The following is a 20784-nucleotide window of genomic DNA, read 5'->3' on the forward strand; positions in this document are numbered from 1 at the left end:
AATGGCAAAAGGCTTCAAAAGGAACTGTGTGTAACAGACTATTTGAAATAGTCTCATCTAGGCTAGAGCTCATGTGGACTGCCCTGTTTGGGGGATTATTGGAGAGATATGCAAGTAGCATATTTTGGGGTGAAAAAACTGACATGAAATACACATCCGTACCTCAGCAAAAGGAGTCATCTAAGGTGTACTGGAGATGGCTTTTATGTTGCTGGCAACAAAGAATGGGTGTTGGTACAAGGTATGAAAACATTCCTGAGGTCCCTGTCTATGAGGGCAGGTGGCTGTTGCTGAATTGTGTGAAATGGCACCCTTACTGCCCTTGGTACTGGAATTAGACAGCTAATACCACTGCTAAACCCGCCTATAGTGCAGCCCCTCCACCAAACACAGTGCATTTATATCGATGCAATGAGCTCTCTCTTGCCTAACTTCAGCTGTCTACAGGTCAGGCATGAACCCAGAGGGCACGAACTGTCTCAGGAAGACTGAAGGAACCACACTTTGGAGATTCCAAACAATATTTGTGTGACACAATCCGAAGCCTTGCTGATATACTTACTCATCAGCCTGTGTTTATGCCTCTATTTGAAACGCAGTATCTGCAAAAGGACATCTCTGCCAAGAGTATGGTATTGTCCTGAGTCTCTTTAGTCAACTTTCCTGGAGTTTCCCACTGGAAAGCCAGATGCCCTTCTAGGTTTCATCACTAGGTTTTCATTCATTTTGCAAAAGGTCCCCTTAAAATATGACAGAATTTTCTTTTGGCCTGCAAGATTTCTAATCGAATGTGAAATTAATTTGTATAGATAATATAGCCCAGTTCTGTTACATGAACTATCTAATCATAAGATGGAAATACAGGAATATTTCCTAAACTGGTTTTATTTTAAAGATGTCTATTCAGGCCATATTACAATAAAAATATTGTATGCATACTGTCTATGTCTGTATATTCACATTTATACATAACAATACGCAGTACAGAGTATAAAATGCCCAAGTAGCCACACACACATACACACACATACAGGAGCTATCTCTTACTCTGTTTTGAAGAACGCCCAGCATAATGGGAGAGTCATTCTGAGCAGGGTTCCCAGACACAAACACAGTAATAGGCTGTGTGGGTGGCTGGAGCTGGACGGGGTAAAGAACTGCCCTGTTTACTTGCTACATTTAAGTAAGCTCTTCTAATTTCATTTATGCTCTCAGCAAAAAAAACAACCCTGAATTGTATTGTGCTCGCATTTAAATAACCCACAAATGTTAAGATTAAATATAACCTAAAGAATCATAACTTTTGCTTAATGATTAAACTGTCAGTCTGCCTAAATAAAAGAATTAAAGTGCCTGCAAACACTAGGTTTAAATTATTTTCAAGACCTATAAAGAGACAACACAAAACATAAACAGCCTGAACTGTTTAAAACGTGTTTTCCCTATAATTAAATAAGAAACATCTGTCTCGGGATTTTGGAAGTGGATATAATCTATCCACATTGTGCCTAAATCAGTTTGCATCTAGCTTCCAATATTCTGAAATAAAACTCTTGCTTTCTGAAAAGAATTAAATAAGCATGTCACATGAGGTGCTTCATCCATCTGAACAGACAGAAAACCCCTTGCTGAAAATAACAGCAAAGACCAGCATCCTGTGATTTCCAGGGTTCGCAGCAGCATGCGAGACATGAGTTTGGGGGTTCTGCCTTCTGAGCACTCAAAAAAAAAAAAAAAAAAACCAACCCAAAATCAAACCACCCTTGTTTCAAAATGAGGTACCTGCCACAAATACCTCTCATTACAGCACTAAGATGAACCTGGCACACAGATGCTGGAGGTCATACTCCTGTCATTTCTCTGGGGACCGTTAAGCTCTTCCCTGCGGGGGCACACACCTACCCACCCCCCAGGGCGCCACTTCTGCAGCGACCCGCAGCCGCCCAGACCAAAGCCGCACGGGAGAAACTCGTGCCGACGCGGGACCCGCGCACGGCGGGGCCACAACACGCGCAAGGCTGCGCTACCCGGCGCGGGGAGTTCACCTACTGGTGTTATCGAAGGGGATCTGCCTGCAGCGGGCGGCGGGCCAGGGGCAGCGGTACACCGCTCCTCCTTCCACGATGTCTGGCTGCGTGGTGTTGGCTTTGGGCGCTCCCACCAGGACACTGACTCTGCGGAACACACCGGGAGGTCAGCGGGGGCGAGCGGGACCCACTGGCGGCGGCCCCGGGGCTGGCTGTCACCCCGGCCACCGGCCCGAGGGCGGCGAGCGGTACGCCGCCGTTACCCTAACGCCTCCCCCAAGTCGGTCGGCGAGCCCCCAGCCCCGGCCAGGCGGGAGGAGCAGCCCGGCGGCGCTGGGTCGGGCGCAGCCGGGACTCCGCCGCCCCCCCGGGACCGCAGGCGCCGCGCTGAGGGGAGCGGCCCGCCCGGCGGCGGCGGCACTCACGTGCTGGGGTCGGGGATGTAGAAGTCCACCGAGTACCCGAAGTAGCTGCCCGGGGGCCCGCTGTACACCGTCAGCTTCTCCTCGTCCAGGTTGAAGGCCACCAGCACCGGCGCCCAGAGCAGCGCTGACAGGAGGAGCGGCGGGCACGGCTGCTGCCGGCGGCCGGGGCGGTCAGCCCGGAGGCTGAGGCGCAGCATCCTCGCCCCCTTCCGCAGCCGGTTCCCGCTGGCAGAGCGGAGCGGCAGGGTAGCCGCGCGGTGCCGCAGTCTGGCTGCCGCCCTGCGCTGGCGGCGGGGCGGGGGGCTGGCGGGGGCGGCTCGGCCCCGCTCACCCCGCCGCCGCGGGGCCGGCCGCGCTACGGCGCCCCCTGGCGGCCCGAGCTCGCCGCCTGCCGCCGGGCAGCGCAGCGCGGCGGTCCGCGGCTAGAGGCGGCCTCCGGGGAGGCGCGGAGCCGCGGTGGGGGCCCCGCCGGGAGCGCGATGGCTGCGCGGGGAAGCCCTTCCTCTGCAAGGCAGCGTTTGAGCCCGAGGGACCCCCACGCCACCAGCCATGCCTGGGCAGGGCGAGGCGCTGGTGGGCTGGGGCCGCCTCGCCCGCGCCTCCCTCACTGAGAGAGAAGCCCCGCTGGGGCGGGAGTGTCGGTGTCTCGGCCTGGTTGCGGACGACGCCTCCGGTGTTGTCTGCGAGAGAGGACGGTGGCCGCAGCGCTGTGGCCGTGGGGGGACCCGGAGCACGGGGGAAGAATCACTGCTCCCACCCGGCCTCTGCCACAGCCCTTGTCCCCCCAGCGCCGGCATTAACATTGGGGCCTGGGTGAGATTTCTCCGTGCTGGCTAAACAGGATGCTTGGGGATGGTTTTACTGCACTAACTAGGCCGTATCTGGGGAAACTCATTTGTCTCACTAAGAAATTCCATCAGTGATTCCACTGGGGAAGCTGCAGGCTAACTAGGACGGACCTGAACGCTGCCCAGCAGAGTCGCCTGGCGGCTACCTGTGGGCAGTGATGTTCAAGAGGGAAAATGGCGGCGTTGGGGCTGGTGGTTTCTACTTGAATTTCTCTCCCAGCAGTTTCAAAAGTTTGAACTGAAGAGACTGATACTTGAAAACGCCTTTTAGGAAGCTAAAGTGCATGGAAAAAAAACCCAGAAAAACCCATCGGATTGCTATGTGACTGCAAGCGTGGCTATTTAAAAAAAAAACACACCAGCAACCAAAACCCCCTTCTAACCGCAGGAAAGATGTAAACCCAGCCACACAGTTCCAAACATGGTAGGAAATGCGTTCCTCTGTAAGTTTCTCTGTTAGTGCTTGCCTGGCTACATAGAGTTTTAATATGCCAAAGGGGTCCCCTCAACACTCGGGCGAAGGAAAGCATTGCTACAGGCCTTCACCACAGCCCCCTGCAGGCCAGGTGTCATGCCTCTTTTCCCACAGAAATGACCAATACTACCTTACTGCATGTGGCATTGAATGGAGCTTTCAGAAAGCTCCTCTTATAATTTCTTCATAGAAGTAATTAAAAACAATGGTGCTGTGTAAGCCGTCTTGAGTTGTTTTGCCCCTGCAAGCCCACAGTAGTCTTGTAGCTGCTTTTGTTAAGAATATATAAAACTGACTCTGCCTGAAATGCTCCCTTCCCCTACAAAGCATTTAAATGTGGGACATCACACCCACATCCTGAGGGGATGATATTCTTCTTTATATTTTTCCTGGCCAACTCAAAGGTAGGAAGAAAAGGAGAAACATTTTGTTTTCTATTCAGTCAACTCTGTTAGGAGGAAAAAGGGATTGTTTTTCAGCATTTATAATACTGATTGTGTACAGAATAATGTGTCCAGTATCAGAGAAAGATCAGAAGAGAACCCACTTATAAACATGCTACAGTAGATCATACCTATGAAAGCAGCTGAGAGCAGTTTATTTTGTTCTGAAGTTCTGGTTTCTTTACTTTTGTGTTTATTTTATTTTAAGTGCTCGATGGCAAGATTATTCAGATAAGACTGACATTCCTGTTCATGAAAATAGAACAGTGTGTTTATTTCCAGCGTTAACTCTATGTTAACCTTAGCTGTCCCCACAGGCTTGTAATATTCCTTAAATCTGCTCGCCTTATGTTTGTACCGTCTTTACTCTTGCTATTAGAGTAAAACATCACCATTGACATTATTTCGTTATTTTACATTGAACAAGTATCTCTTAGAGAGCTAAGCACCAGTAATAAATTCAGAAGTACCTCAATGACTTGTAGAGTTAATGCCTACTCTTAAAATTCATACAGTTGTAAGGCAACTGAAAGCATTTGCAAGTTGTATTGCCTTATGCGAAATAATAATAATAATGCCTTGCTCTTATTTAGCACAACACTAGCCAATTCCAGTGCTGAGCATCACAAATGAAGTCACTGGGGCACAGAGAACTGCTCAGATGGCACACTGTGGCACTGGGGGAGCAAGAAGGCAGCACATTCTGGTGCTGTATCCCTCTGGCAAAGATCTATCCAAAACAGAGTTAAAGTTCAGTAATTAGCACAGTTGGAGATAGGTGAGTGTTCACACAAATGAAAAGCAAAAGGGGCGTAGCAAGAACATAGGCAATTCACATGTGCTCCACTTGTACCTGTCTCTCAGTTTGATATATATGCCAGCTAACCTGGCTGGTTTGAACTAAATTTAAAAAAGGGGGAAAAAAGTGCTTCAAATGGCTATCAGTGCTAAAACCTGTCTGGAGAGCAGGGCAGAATGAAAAGAAGAAAATCTTTTTCAACATCCTCTTACCCCTAAGGTGTTAACATACAGCAGTCCTCCTCCCCTTAGCCTTTACCTTTTGGTTGGAGTTCGGAATTTTTTTTTTTGTATAAAGAAGAGAGCAGTGAGCGTAGGATATTCTAAATCAATTTAACTGGATGAACAAAAAGAAAAATCTTTTCATTTTCCAAAGGATTTGCAGTATTTCCCTGAATAACCTGGACCTGTTCTGATCACTGGAAGCTTACTCCACATCTTGGTTTCCTCAGACTTCAGACTGGACGTTGTGATCTGCTGTGCTCAAGAGGTAAGCAGCAGCCCCAGTTGTTGGCAGATTGAAGTTTAGTCTTTAGCATACCGGATGGTGGCCCGATAGATTAACTGCTTTGAATATTGAATTAAAAAGTCATAATAGGCTCTAGAACCTGCCTTGGAGCCAGGACGGAGAGCTTTTATAACAATGTTTAGCCAAGGGTCCAAAAGTCATTATCTAACCTACAGAACAACTGGAAGGTCAGATGTGGAACCAAATAATTTATACAGAAAAGTACAAGATTCACAGTGGGGATTTTTACAGCTTATATCATGTGCAGTTCTTGAAATTAATTTCATTAAGGTCTTTCCAGTCTTAAAAACAGATCAGTTAAAGCTCTGTGGAAAGTTTTGCCAAAGCGTAACTTAAATATTACTATTTCATAGAAGGCTCTATTATGAAAGCTTTAATCTTATTTTTGCCGATATTTAGTAATCTACCTGCTATCAGAGGAAGGATAAGTATTTCAAAGAATTACATGGGATTTTAACATAAATCTTGTCTAAATAAATGACTATACTGTTAAATCTTTTCAAAACAGGGCAGTACGGAAACCTAAGTGTCCAATTCCCACAGAAAACCTTACCTTTAGCTGTTACCTGGGAAAAATATGGTAACAAACACAAAACAATTCAGGGCTCCTTTCCAAGCAGCCAACTACACCACAAACAGCAGTGTTACAGCACGTTGCTTGGTGCATTGGTAATGACTGGTGAGGGAATCGTGGATGGTTTCTACATCTCTGCAAAGTTCATGCAGAGGGGAAACAAACCCCTTTCTTCCGCCTCTCACATCACCACAACTGAGTAAATGTATAGGATGCCCTTAATACCGTGGTTTAACTTGATCAGCCCTGAATTGGTCAGGCAATTGGACTAGGTGATCATTGTAGGTCCCTTCCAGCTGAAACAGTCTGTTCTATATTTTATTCTAAGCCTTTCTTCAAAAGAAGCAGTGATCTATTGCCTGCTGTATTACTTCTCTGGTACTAATCCTCATTCTTCCTCTTCAGGAAACAGTGACTGCTTGGGCTGTACCTATGCTGCCATATTTCTTGAGTTTTCGCGTCCTAGGTGATACAGGCAGGAAGCCGCCTTCTGAACTGTAATTGGAGCCATTACATAGAAAATCATTTTGCATTGATTATCCTGTCACAAAGCAAGAGGATAAAATGATGTTGTGACCACGCTCTACAAAGAGCATTAATTTATCAGCCTTGTTATTGCCAGCTTCTGAATCTGAGCATCTGCTTGTCCCTCCTAACTGAAAAGGATTAATTTTAGCCAATACGCATCTCTGAGAGCAACAGAGTGGCCAAGTTCATTATGGGGCTCATTTCTGTGCTTTTCACCTATGTACTGATGCTCTCCTGCATTTGGAGATAAAAAGCCTGACAACTTTTGCTTGTGTCCATTTCATTTAAGAATTAGCAAACTCATTAAGCTGTACATTGAGGTTTGCTAGGTTCCCTCAGACTAATAACTTTTCTGCTTCAAGACCTTGTTTCTTCTTCCCTCAAATGCTAGTTGGTGAGGTCTGAATTCAGGAAATGTCAACAAAGGATGTTCAGCATTCAGTTTTGAACCTTACCTCTGTAAACACTGTCCAAGTTAAAAATGTTAGCAGAAGTAAATAATAGATGAAAAGCATTAAAGCTAATTTGAGAGTGAGTAGACTAAATCTTCTAGGAACCTAAACTTACAGCATGTGAAAAAAATGTTTCTTTTCAAGACATCTCATGAAAATACTATTTTTTTCTTCATTTTATAAATGAACTAGCATTAACTAGTTTAGTCACATGAAGTCAATGTGAACCAGAGTCTAATGAGCCGATCTACCACCTCCGTGAAAGCACAGACTGGCTGCTTAATGCATGGGGCCCCAAAGGATGGAGCAGAGGGACGTAGGGGGTGAGGCTGTGAACGCGCTCAGTGTTTGCCACTGCACTGCCCCGGCTATCGTGGTCAGCAGCCTTGCAGCATAATGCCCAGCACAGCCACGACAGAATCTGAAGGTGCTCTCCAGAGCATGCCTGGTGCTACCTGCTAAGCAGCTTCTCGTGCAATCAGGAGTACACAGAGTGACCGTCCACAGGCTGTCTGCGGATGGTCATCTAGTTGGATAGCGAGTGCACCACGGTATGCATTGCACTAATGGAGCTTCTTGTTCCTGTTCGTGAATGGTTGTGGAGACACGGCTATTTCTCTGCCCTAATGGATTTTGCTCCCACATCACTTACCTGCTCCATCCAGGCCCATCTTGGACTCCTTTGCCCTAAATTCATCCTCGCAAAGAAGAGAAGAGAGAAAAAAGCATACAGGCGAATCAGATAAGCAGAAATTTTAACTATCTGAAAGATAAAGACAAAAACTTCAACAGAATTATTCAAAATGCATTCAAATATAACTGCCGCAACTTCAGACCATTTCCTCTGGTCCTGTCATTATTCCCTTGGGAGAAGAGGCCAACACCCACCTCTCTACAACCTCCTTTTGGGTAGTTGCAGAGGGCAATGAGGTCTCCCCTCAGCCTCCTCTTCTCCAAACTAAACATGCTCAGTTCCCTCAGCCTCTCCTCATATGACTTGTTCTCTAGACCCCTCACTTATGTATACACATATACATAAACACATGTATGTAGCCTATATATCTGGCGCTTAGAGCAGAACAACCTGTGAAAATTATATAGGTTTCTTGTAATTTCTCTATGGAAGCACATCAAAAGTACCTGACATTAATGCTCCATGTGTTATAAGTCCGCCTTCTAAATAACCACACTTTTTTAGGGGACAGAAGGTGAATTGCCATAAAGTCAGAATCTCTCCTATCTTGTCTATCAGGGAGGAAAGGACAGAAAGATTCACTTGGCTGCGGCTCTCAGATGAGCTGGCGAATCTCCATTAAGCACTGGTAGTTACACTCTGTAGTCCAAAAATATGTGAAGTAACCCAGGCTTCAAACAACTGGGCAGTATGAAGGAAGAAGAAAGATGCAGGAATAAGGGTTCTTACACCACCCTGAGCATTAGCTAAATTCCTCTGGAGCACGGCAGAGGTTTTAATCCAGCCTCACGCTTATATATAGATCTCGCATCAGCTGGGCTTCTAAATTATTTCTTTTCTGTGAGACAGAACATAAATTGTACGTGACAGTGGACTAAAAAAAGCTGTTTATTCTAACAGATTTAAGCTGTGATTCAGTGCAAGCTCAGTTGCAATACAAGCCAAGACAGACACCAGAATCCAGGAGAAAGAGCAAGAAAAGTCAGTTGTCACCTTCCAAGACGTCAGTGCAAGCCTGCCTAAAAAACATTCATCTTCAATGTGCAAAACCAGCTACAGCAAATATCTGTATTTGTATAAAATGCCTGAGCATTTTAGGGAAAGTAAAGCTTCAGACTTGCCTGGCAGTCCAGATTAAAGCAGGTTCTCTTAGTTCATTATCTATATACTTTCGAGTAGCAATACTACTGTTGCACAAGCCTTTTAGCATCAGCAGGATGGAACACTTGTGTCCTGAGTAAAGTCGGTCAGGTAAGCTGAATTAAGGAATCTTTTCAAATTATTGTCTTCTGCAAAGGAATAACTTTTTCAGAAAAAGAAATCTTAAAAAGGGGTAAGATGCACTGCTGTCAGTTCTGCAGTAACGAATGCTCACGGTAATTTCAGAATTTCAGTTTTTAAACAAGTCCTGATGGAACTTGTTTGGTAGCTGGGGAGGTGGGGCTGCAGCAGCGGCCTCTGCCAGAAGTCACCAGGAGCTGTCTCCATGTTGCACAGAGACAGTCCGTGATGGACCCTCCACTGGCCAAGCTGAGCCTGTCAGTAAAGCTGGTGGTGTCTCTGCAATAACATTTTAAGAAAGGGTAAAAAATGCTGTGCGGGAACTGGGAGAGAGGAGTGAGGAAAATGTGAGAGAAACAGCCCTGCAGACACCAAGGACAGTTAAGAAGGAGGGGAAAGAGATACTCCAGGTGCTGGAGCAGAGATTCCCCTGCAGGCTGTGGAGAAGACCATGGTGAAGCAGGTTGTCCCCTTGGAGTTCATGGACGACCCCACGCTGGAGCAAGTGGCTGTGCCCTGAAGTCAGTGGAGAGCTCATGCCAGAGCAGGCTCCCGGCAGGAGATGCAGCCTGTGGAGAGGAGCCCACGCTGGAGCAGGTTTTCTGGCAGGACCTGTGGGGGACCCACACCAAAACTGTCCATTCCTGAAGAACTGCAGCCTGTGGGAAGGACCTACATGGGAGTACTTTGTGAAGGACTGTCTCCCACACTGGAGCAGGGGGAACCGTGTGAGGAGGAAGGAGTGGCAGGGATGAAGTGTTACGAACTGACCACAACCTCCGTTCCCCATCCCCCTGCCCTGCTTGGGGATAAGGAGGAGGTAGAGGACCTGGGATTGAAGCTGAACCTGGGAAGAAGGCAGGGGAGGGAGAAAGTGTTTTTAGCTTTATTTTTGTTTCTCACTATTGCTATTTTTAATTGGCAATAAATTAAATTAATTTAGAGTCTGTTTTGCTCGTGATGATAACTCATGAGCGATCTCCCTGTCCACAAGATAAGGAGTTTTTTCATCTATTTTTATCACCTGTCTTGCTGAAGCGAGGGAGTGAGAGAGCAGCTGGGTGGGCACCTTGCCCACCAAGGGCAACCCACCACAGAATGATACCGCTCACCCATTTCCAGATGTAAATTGGACAGATAACATTGTGCAGCCTCGCAGAGGACACATCTGCAAGTGTCACGTGAAGGATGTTCTCTTTCTACCACCACTACATGGTTTACAGTGCAAATTCCCCAACGAGAGTTTCTCCCCCACACTACATACCTAGCTTTTGACCAAATCAGTTTGGTTTCCTGCATGACCATTATTCTTGTTATTTTACTGGAATACTGCATCCAGTTCTGGGCTCCCCAGTTGAAGAGAGACAGGGAACTACTGGAGAGAGTCCAGCGTAGGGCAACTGAGATGATTGAGGGATTGGAGAATCTCCCTTATGAGGAAAGGCTGAGAGAGCTGGAGCTCATTAGCCTGGAGAAGAGAAGGCTGAGGGGAGACCTTATCTATGTTTACAGGTAAGTACCTAAAGGGTGGGTTGAAGGAGGATGGAGCTGGACTCTTTTCAGTGGTTTCCAGTGACAGGACGAGGGGCAACGGGCACAAGCTGGAACATGGGAAGTTCCATTTAAATATGAAGCGAAACTTCTTTCCGGTGAGGGTGCCAGAGCCCTGGAACAGGCTGCCCAGGGAGGTCGTGGAGTCCCCTTCTCTGGAGATCTTCAAGACCCGCCTGGATGCAGTCCTGAGTGATGTGCTCTTGGCAACCCTGCTTTGGCAGGGGAGTTGGACTAGATGATCTCTAGAGGTCCCTTCCAACTCTGACAATTCCGTGATTACACATGAAAATAATTTTTTTCCAAGTAAATAATTCTGAATGTGAAATCCAGCCCTGCTGGCAATAGTGTAGGCTCTACCATCACCGTTAAGATGCAATAAATTCTCTTTTGTTGTTTCCCCCCCCCCCCCCCCCAAGATTCAAAACCTGATATTTCTAAACCCGCAGTCCCTTTTCAACATCTTGGAGAGGCAGTAAACAAGTTTGATTGAAACTCAATTGAAAACAATACATCATGATTCAAGGAAAAGATTTTATTTTTGGGATAACAAGTTGATAATAAATAAAGGAATATAATAATGTAATAGCAGATGTTCTCATGCACTTAACATACAATAACACTGGCTTACACTGCTGTTTGGACAAATTGAGAAGAGGTATTTGGCAATATGATAAGTTTGAATAGTTTAGAGATTATAGAACAAGAAATTCTGCTGTTTTTACATTTCCTTTATACAAATTCAAATAAATATTAATAAATCTATTTTTCCTCAGATTTTCTGTTCACTTTTGACATGCCCGATAACTAAGCCATGGTAATATACAACTGCCAAGAAAGAGTATTTATGGATTATACTTATTAATATTCCTAAAAATGTATCCTATTTATGTCACATTGTGCAAGCTCTTTAGGTAAAATTAGATTTTAGGAAAAATTGCAAAAAATTTAAACTCATTAAAACATATCCAGTGCAAAGGCCAGTCTAGTCCACACATTATGGTACTGTAATGTAAGCCAATATAATTTAAATAATAAAACATGCCTATATGATTCAGAGGAAGCAGAGTATGTTTTATGTTTTAAAGATCTGATGTCTAATATGCAGATTCTGCAATACCAGATATATTTCAGATCTTCATGAGATGGCAAAACAACGTTAAGACTTTATAAGTAGGCGCTTTTTTTTTTTTTTTTTTAGGATAACTCACATTAACAGTACTACAGTGGCCAAAAAAGACAAACTATTATAATAGAAATCAATCTGATTAAAAAATTAAATATTCCAATTAACACTGAAAAAGTGTTTGTAATCATTATTTACAATTCATCAATGATACCAGTGTATAACTTCACACAGTCAAAGTATACCGCTTTCCAAGCCAATACCCACTCTCGTATCCCCCTTCAAGGATTCGCTAGTAGTTTGTTCTTGATGTGCAAGAGATCAGTTTAAAGAAGGAGATCGATCTGTGGTCCAGAGTAATTCTATGTATGGCCATTTGGTTTGCAAGCAGCGTTTTACAGGAGTGTCATCAGTCTGTAGCATCGGTTCTTCAAAGCCCATAACAACTGCTGTGCCTTCTACGTACATGACCTGGCAAAAGAAAAGCCATTATGTCAGCCTACATTTGTTTAAAAACTCTGAGATGATTATTTTCACCAGGTTAGGCGAGGATTCGTTATGATAGTTTTTTTTTTTTTTACTACAAAAGTCAAATCCGTTAAGTTTTATATACTTTTTTTTTTTTAATGAAATGAGGTATAAAATCAAAAAAAACCTAATCTCTTAGACTCAAGTGCTTGAAAATCCTGATCGGGCCATATTCATTTGACTGTTTACTTCAATAGACAGTAAAGGCCAAATCAGGGGAAAAAAATAGTCTAGGAAACACAATGCAGCAATTCTGTGACAACAGATCTTAGACAGCAGAGCTACCACTGTCGCAGCTGCAAAGTTTGATAGTGTTATTTCAGAAGGACTGTTTTCCTTAGACTTAACTTCCTGGAATTAATTTTTCATAAAATGGAACTTCTGTTGCAAATCAGCTCTATTCATAAAACAGTATTTAAAATCCTCTAAGTAGAATCCTCTCCAAACATTTGTTTAAATTTTCTTGATTATGTATATGTGTTCAATAGTAAAGATAAATCTATCTTTGAATGCTTTTGCCTACATTTTGGGGTATGAAACTGCTGGAGATTTCACAGGGGTAATTTTAAGGACCTCCAAAGTCCAAAGTTCCAAAGAGTGAGTCTATACATTTTCTCGAAGAGTTTTCTTACTTGTAGTAATTTTTGTTCCCTGAATCTATTAACATCTTATGCTCTTTTGCCCTAAATGCTAATTCAGGAACTAACTTAGAAGCAGTCATGGTGTGTCACGTATCCCCCTCCTTCAAAGCAAGCTGAAAATTAAACAGGCCATTTTTGTCCCCCACTAAGTGGCTGAAAAAATACTGATTTTTGAAGGCACGTCTGGAGTACTAAAATGCTTCACAAAAAAATTCCAAACATCTCAATTTAGACGTAGGGCTACTTCTAGAACTTGTAGTTTGTGTTACATCTCCATTCTCCTTTACATTTCAGATCCCACTTCTCATGGATAAGCATGAGTAATGCTCTATTCAAAATGCACAGCTTAAGAGATGTGGTCTAGCCAACACATACACTACAGTAGCCAATATACGATCAGGAGCACAAACAAGTTCCCCATTCCAAATATATCCTTTTGGAAGAAAATTATCGAGATAATAGTTTTGTAAAAAGTCTGTTTCAAGTTAAAGCATTTTACCTGTAACTATAGTCAGTTTTGTACACTAATTGTTATTGGGGCTAGATTTACGTTTCTTAAATCTTACCTTTTCATTGTAGTTTGATTGCTTCAGTCCATTGTAATGGTAAACAGTGAATGACTCCGAACCCCTGGAATCCTAGTAGAAAGAAGACAGTTAATTTCACGTGACATATACATTGTCCCTGGCTGTCTCTTCTCTTTATGACTAGACAGATGCGTTTAAACAGGAAGACTGAAGGAAATTGTAAAAAAAATACAATTTCTTTATAGGTGACATCATCTTGAAGACTTTGTTCATTTTACCTTTCTCATAAGCAATAAAAAAAAACAGATGTCAGTAAGTTCATGGGTAACACGCCCAAGAGCAAGTCATTATTTTCTGTGTGCATCTGGACACTTTAAACTACACCTTCAGCACTGACCATGTAGAAACTGTCCTAATTTTTAAAGTCAGACACCTTATGCAGTAGCCACATTCGCATGAATTTATGGCTGTTTGGATGCTTCAATGTTAAATATTTACTAATGACCAGATCCAATCTCCGACTCTATTTGAAGGCCAAGAAGTAAATTTATGCTCACCCCTGCCTAACTGTAAATGAATTGTGAAGACACCTGTTCAGCTGAAGCCCTACAGCAGATGGACTGCAGTCATCAACCTTTCCATGCCAGGTGGTTCGATGCTTTAGTCCTAAAAGGACTGAAAAGCTTTGCGTTTCACTGAAGCAGGAAACACAAATCACGTGTAATATCATCTCTTTTACGCCTACTAGACCAGGCTCCAAACAAAAGCTTATCCCGTTTTTAAGTACATGGAGGTAAAGGCTGGAATAAGAAGAAATCTGCTCAGGTTACAGCACATCCACCAGATTATGAAAAGCCCTCATTCATTTTTCTCCTCTTAAGTGATTCGAAACCCTTATCTCTGTAGGTCTCTCACAGCACCCCAGCAACCTTGGCGGAGGGAGGGTGGGGAACGGGAAAGGAGACAGTAACTACTTTCAGAAGTTGCTTTACAGAGATGAATAAACCCAAGCTTTGCTGGGAAGGAGAGGGCAGTTATTCTTTTCCCTGAGGAAGAATGCTCACCCTGAAGGAAAAGAACTGCTGCTTTCCAGTTCTTGTCCCATGGATGTTAAAAATTTTCTGCCTTAAATTGTTTCCCAAAAAAAGGGTTCCTGAGGAATTCAGGAATCCTCGTCTCCAGGTGACTTCCCTGAGCACTGAAGAGTCAGGCTCTCTCTCAGGCTGAATGATCTTTGGATATTTTTCTTCTAAGCCAAGCTTTGAAAAGGAAAACTAAGATCTCTTCCTGCTTTTGGGGTAGAGTGCTCTAGGAGAGTAAGAATGGGGTTCTGAATATTCTTAGCAAAGGAGGAATCAAATCTGGATCTCCTGAGCACTAGCTACATCACAGAATCACAGAATGGTTTGGGTTAGAAGGGACGTTAAAGATCGTGTAGTTCCAACCCCCCCTGCCATGGGCAGGGACACCTCCCACCAGACCAGGTTGCTCAAAGCCCCATCCAGCCTGGCCATAAACACTTCCAGGGATGGGGCATCCACAACTTCTCTGGACAACCTGTTCCAGTGTCTCACCACCCTCACAGGAAAAAATTTCCTCTAATCTAAATAATCTTCCTCTAAATTTCCTCTAATCTAAATAATCTAAATAAATCTAATATCTAATCTAAATCTCCCCTCTTCCAATTTAAAACCATTACCCCTTGTCCTGTCACTACATTTCCTGACAAAGAGTCCCTCTCCAGCTCTCCTGTAGGCTCCCTTCAGATATTGGAAGGCTGCTATGAGGTCTCCCCGGAGCCTTCTCTTCTCCAGGCTGAACAACCCCAGCTCTCTCAGTCTGTCTTCATAGGAGAGGTGCTCCAGCCCTCTGATCATCTTCGTGGCCCTCCGCTGGACCTGTTCCAACAGGGCCATGTCCTTCCTGTGCTGAAGACTCCAAAGCTGGACACAGTACTCCAGGTGGGGTCTCACCAGAGCACAGTAGAGGGGTAGAATCACCTCCCGTGACCTGCTGGCCACACTTCTCTTGATGCAGCCCAGGATGTGGTTGGCTTTCTGGGCTGCCAGTGCACATTGCTGGCTCATGTTGAGCTTACATGTTCAAATATTGTATAAAGGGGAACATCAACAATTCCAACCATTGCTGGCATCTGCTATTGCCTCACAGTATTTTAAAGACATTTATCTTCATTTCTGCAGAATTTCACTTTCAGAAAGAATTCTGAACGAGTGTCAGTATGAGTAAGGGCTCCGGCTGTCGGATCCACAGAGCACAGACAGACTGGACAACACACCCGTGCCCTCAGCATTCATTCAGTAACTGATGCTGGCAGGTCCCAGTCCAAAACGTGCTGATTGTTCAGCATGTACCCCTAAGGCAGTAACACTTCCCATGGTTTGTACCGGAGCCAGGGAAGGTTCAACAGCGCAGGCAAAACATAGCGCTGGGGAATCACGTGCAGCAGGGAATTAGTACCTGACAGACAGGCACTGACCTGGGTGCTCCAACTTCACGGCAGGTAAAGAGTTCCTCCACCAACTCTCTCTAGGTGACTAAGGCGGGGATCACCCCACGACTCAACTATGCCCCTTTCTCCAGCTGCCCTTCTTCAGCCAGTGACGCCCTTCAGCAACAGGCAACACGGGCAGCAGCACCACGCGGTGGCTGTTTTCTCCTCGAGCTACCTGTGGTCTGCAAAACTGGACAGTTTAGGCACAGCCAATCATGGAGGACGTTCTTTGGCTTTCCGAACTTCATTCTAAGCATCTGGGGCCTAAAATTAAGCAGTGGACTCTTCCAGATTGGCAAGTGTAATATGGTTGTAAGAAATAAGAATAAACTATATTCAATTGTAAAAATATTTCCACTTCTGGATATACAAAATGAAAGGAAGAAGAAACAGCTGGCATATACACAACACAGATGTAATTCTGTAAATCTGGGGAAAATGAATGCTCAAACTCTTTCTTTTTTCTCTGGATGATGAATCATCTCTTAATGATGTATTCAGCCCCTACCATCTTTGGCAGTACAGCTCTCGTGTTTTCCGAATGACCACACTGTAGCATAGTACAGAATACTACACCCGAACAGCGCTGCACAACCCTTAACAAAGAGTCTTGCTGAAGACATTTTAAAAATACTAGTTTCACATTTCCTTGGTTGTAAAAATTTAAGCCGTATAGTTTCAATGACATGTTAAGCCACAAAAGCCTCCAGAGAAGTACTCCTCTCAGCCCTTCTCTTCCCTCCCCAGACAATCTTTCTGTCACTGGGGAAACCCTCTCTCTTCTGCCAATAGAAGCATTTGCACGGCCATGGAACAAGCCTCCATAAACCTGCAGAGAGAGCTCTCACCCGGCCCAGTTCCCTGTTCTGGTTTACCACATTATCTGTAGAAAGAGGTTCCTGGTGGCAGGAGGGAGGCAGCATGAGGGCAGGACCCAGGGCGAGGGGAGAAGAGGACAGCGGTGCTAGGTTCACGCATGCTCCTCAGTGGTGATGCCATCTTAATGAGTATATGGAACAGATGGAGAGTTTGAAAATAATTTTCCATTACCCTCGCAGATACTGACTTCCCCATGTGCTAAACATAACTGTATCATGACTTTTTGTTAAACTGTCAAAAATTTCACATTATGAGAGATACACACAAAAATAGTTTCAAATATGTTCGTAACCTTTTCCCTTTTGCTAGCGATTACAGCAGACATCTGTAATAGTGATAAAAACAGTATGGTCATTTATTGTCAGAAAAACTAACTCAGATGAACGTTCTGAGTAGGGAACCGGTTCAATTTCATATGCAAAATGATTACATACTACCTGAAGTTAATTTTAGAATTCGTCACTATAATGGAGTTTCCTTCCAGTGTAAAGCTGACCAAGTCATGGACACCTTATGCAAAAGGGAAGCCTACAGTTTGTTGTGTAAAACAAGAAGTTATGTGCTGGTCAGCTGTGTCAAATGAACGCAATACTTCTTCTTATTAAAAACAGCTCTGTGATTTTGATGTTTAATGAATCAGCGTTTAATGAAGCTCAAAGACAAGCAGAACAGACAATGCTCTGCAGCAATAAAGCTATAGAGATTACCTGCTCAGGGAAAAATTCTTGCAGAAAGGGACCCAGTAATATGATGCCCAGTCCTTCTGGGTCTAATTTGGTCTTCATGAGGTTTACGCTGTGACAAGAGCATTGAATATAAAAGTATGAGTAAGACATTTTTATTCTTGCATGACTAAGTTATGCTGTGCTACCACACTACTGGCTGCCAAGTATAGCAATACCATTCTATTTTTAATCCTAAGTGACAACCGCACCAGAATGGCATGCAAGTTACCAAAATATGGTTATTTTTAAATAAAAGTAATCTGTTATTTTAAATGAAATAAATGGTAATTCTGAAGGACCGCCATATTTGGTAAAATAATTTGAAACCCATATAATCTCAAACCATGTTTACAGCCCAAAAGGCGCTTTGCTGTCTTGTAAGCGTTCTTGAACATAAACCAGTCATCTTTTAAATACAGCCCCGTAAGTGCCAAACAACCTGTTTTCAAATGGAGATTTGAAAAGCCTCCAAGATTTTCTAAGTACACTGAAATAAAAGTAACAGACACATTTCTTATTTACATCATGTCCTTGATATCAAAGAAGCCAAAACCAATAAACAATGAAAATATTAACAATACTAATCTGAGAGCCTTACTGTATGAATATGGTATAATTTCAAGCCACTACAAATGAATGTAAATTATAACTTTATATTTCTATTTAAGCAATATATTTCTACAGGCAACACATCGCTTAAACATTTATTTGCCTCTACCTATCCTTCTGCCTAAGGTACAAGTTGTACCCTACACAAGAATGTCCTCATTGGGTCAAACCAACAGAGCCTCTTGCCCAGTATCCTGACACAGGTCAGTAGTGGATGCTTATGACAAAGTACAACAGGGCAAACAGACAATGACATCCTTAGTTTACCCTCCCCACTTCCAGCAGTCTGCTGCTCAAAGACATCTTCAGTGAGAGGCAGTATCTAAAACACAAAGATACAGGTTTTTTTTGCTTCCCATGCATGTGCCTAATTGGCTTTGAACCCATGTACGCTTGTGGCACTTAATAAACTCCACTCACAAAATTAAAACTAAACTATGGATCCTAGGAATAAGTATCTCCTGTTTTGAACATGCCACCTGTAAAAATGTTCACGTAACTCTCCTTTCTGGGTTAAGCATTTAGTGGCAAAACATAGTAAGCTTTGACACCGAAGGTTAATTGCTGCCACTGAATATTAGTTCTATAAGACCTAAAATAAACGACCTTTCTCATTTGATAGTTTTAACTTTAATCCTAGGAATCAAAGTGTCATTCCTGGAAACAAATGTCAATTCTAAACACAACAAGGCACTGAGTATTGGTGGAAACAAAAGTGTAACTGAAGTAGCTTCACCTTCCAACTCTGCAGATAGATCCAGCGCTAATCTGCCTCCGAGTTCCTTGCTTGTTTGACTCTTCTGTCACAGTTTCACCCTCATTAACATACAGAAATATAGTCATGACTATCTCCTCAGTATATAGTCAATGCAGTAAGTTTGAGGGGTTTTTTTTTGGTGTCTAGTCATCACTACCAAGTTAGAGACGTTTTAATTTGAATTCCTCCCATTTAATTTAAAGCTGACTTCAATACTTCAAAATAACATTCTGTGCCCAGAATGCAAGCTAGAAAAATCCAGAAGAAAATCCTAAACTATAATTTATATGTGGTTAATTGAAACATCTGTAGTAATTAAGTATAATTTCATTATACTTACTATTCAGGATCTGAAACAAGGTCGAGAGCCTTCATTACATCTTCTAGCAGAGTGTCAGGTATAAAACCATTATCTGAAGAAGTAGCAAGGCTTCTCATTAGGAAAAGAAACAAAATGTTTTCCAGGAGTACAAATTTTATTCAAAAATACAAATACTGCATACCTTTATCTCTAAAATTTGCAAACAAAAGGTGAGGTTCTAGAAGAAACATGGTTTTCAAAAACTTGTCTCCCACTTTAAAAAAACGAGGAGTGCAATACAGAAATTGCAGGTTTATCATTCATATACGTAGAAGCTTAATACTTGCTCAGAATTCCATCTCTTTATAGAAATCTCTATTTGATACCATAGGATTATAACTGTACATTTTTTTTTTGCCTTCTTATTAGCTGAAATAGTACCTGAATGTTAGACATCCTCTGTTTTCCAAAACATAAGAAAATTTTCAGTGCATGCCACATACATTCAAGAGCAAACTTTCATGAAGAATGCAATCATAGCTGAGTAGTTATTTTATGAAAATGGAACATAAGATAAATCAAATGATATTTAAGCTTTATGTTAATTACAAACATTACAAGGTTAAAAAGCTTATTCTCTAAGAACTCTACCTCCTATTGCACAATGCGATACTCAACTTCCCTTAGTACAGAATTCTTAGAACATTTCTTCATGTCATTTGTAGGTTGACTACTGTATTGAAAATTTCTTAAGTACTAAGGATTTAATTCCTCTCTTAATCAGCTCAGATGTAAATAGCATATTACCCTGGCATGGGAGGGACAATGGATTTGAAAGCGTAGTACTTGGAACAAATTTTAGAAAATAATGATCCTATTTTTGAAGAGGCACCCTACACAATGCAGTATTCGTGACTATTAGGAATTTATCTCTACTGAATGAGTACGTTCTGATTATAAAATCTTATTTCAGCCTGAAGTACAGCCCTTACCCTCAGGGTCGTAAGTCTGGAAAACCCTTCTAGCTTGTTCTGAAGGTGCTTCAGGAGCAACAAGGGCCATATCCTTAGAAAAAAAAAAGAAAGAAAAAAAGACAAAAATTTCATATTCTTAATTCAGATACAGATTAATAAGGAAATATTCAGCCATGAGTTTGGACACTAAATTAATAAAAATTTAAATACAACAGAAGAAAAAATACATAATTTGGCAATATTGCTGATACTGATGTAAAATTATCAAGAAGTATGTTAAAGATTATTCCATAAACTTCCAGATAAATTTCTAGACAAAAGTCTTTTCATGCAGATATTGTGGCACAAAACCTACTTGGAGACTAAATATATTATGTGGAGATTTGGATTTATAGTATCATTCTTTGTATCTGAAAACACATACACATGCAGCAGTGAAATTTAGTGAGTGTACTATGCTTAGGTTTGAGACATTTAACGTTACTTATACAAAAAGCTGTAAGAGAACGTTTTAAAGTCCATTTCACAGAATGACAGAACACAAATGTTAGCTGCATGAAAACGTATGATTTCAGTAGTA

General features: G+C 42.7%; 2 protein-coding genes across 3 annotated transcripts in view; both read right to left on the minus strand.

Annotated features, from left to right (window-relative positions):
- ITGA8 (integrin subunit alpha 8) overlaps window positions 1-2649 on the minus strand; it is a 115005-nt gene extending 112356 nt beyond the window's left edge. Inside the window, exons 1-2 of the mRNA XM_074157027.1 lie at window positions 2453-2649; window positions 2050-2174 (exon numbers count right to left, since the gene is read on the minus strand). Coding sequence (XP_074013128.1) covers window positions 2050-2174; window positions 2453-2649 — 322 coding nt within the window. The remainder of the gene's footprint in view (window positions 1-2049; window positions 2175-2452) is intronic.
- An 8498-nt stretch (window positions 2650-11147) lies between these two features.
- MINDY3 (MINDY lysine 48 deubiquitinase 3) overlaps window positions 11148-20784 on the minus strand; it is a 65250-nt gene continuing 55613 nt past the window's right edge. For both annotated transcript variants that reach the window (XM_074157077.1, XM_074157078.1), the window contains 5 exons: window positions 20223-20295; window positions 19270-19342; window positions 17546-17633; window positions 13487-13558; window positions 11148-12222 (listed from right to left, as the gene is read on the minus strand). In XM_074157077.1, the coding sequence (XP_074013178.1) occupies window positions 12073-12222; window positions 13487-13558; window positions 17546-17633; window positions 19270-19342; window positions 20223-20295 (456 nt within the window). In that variant the 3' untranslated portion in view covers window positions 11148-12072. The remainder of the gene's footprint in view (window positions 12223-13486; window positions 13559-17545; window positions 17634-19269; window positions 19343-20222; window positions 20296-20784) is intronic.

The sequence above is a fragment of the Numenius arquata genome, chromosome 12 (assembly GCF_964106895.1).
Source record: "Numenius arquata chromosome 12, bNumArq3.hap1.1, whole genome shotgun sequence".
Classification (NCBI taxonomy): domain Eukaryota; kingdom Metazoa; phylum Chordata; class Aves; order Charadriiformes; family Scolopacidae; genus Numenius; species Numenius arquata.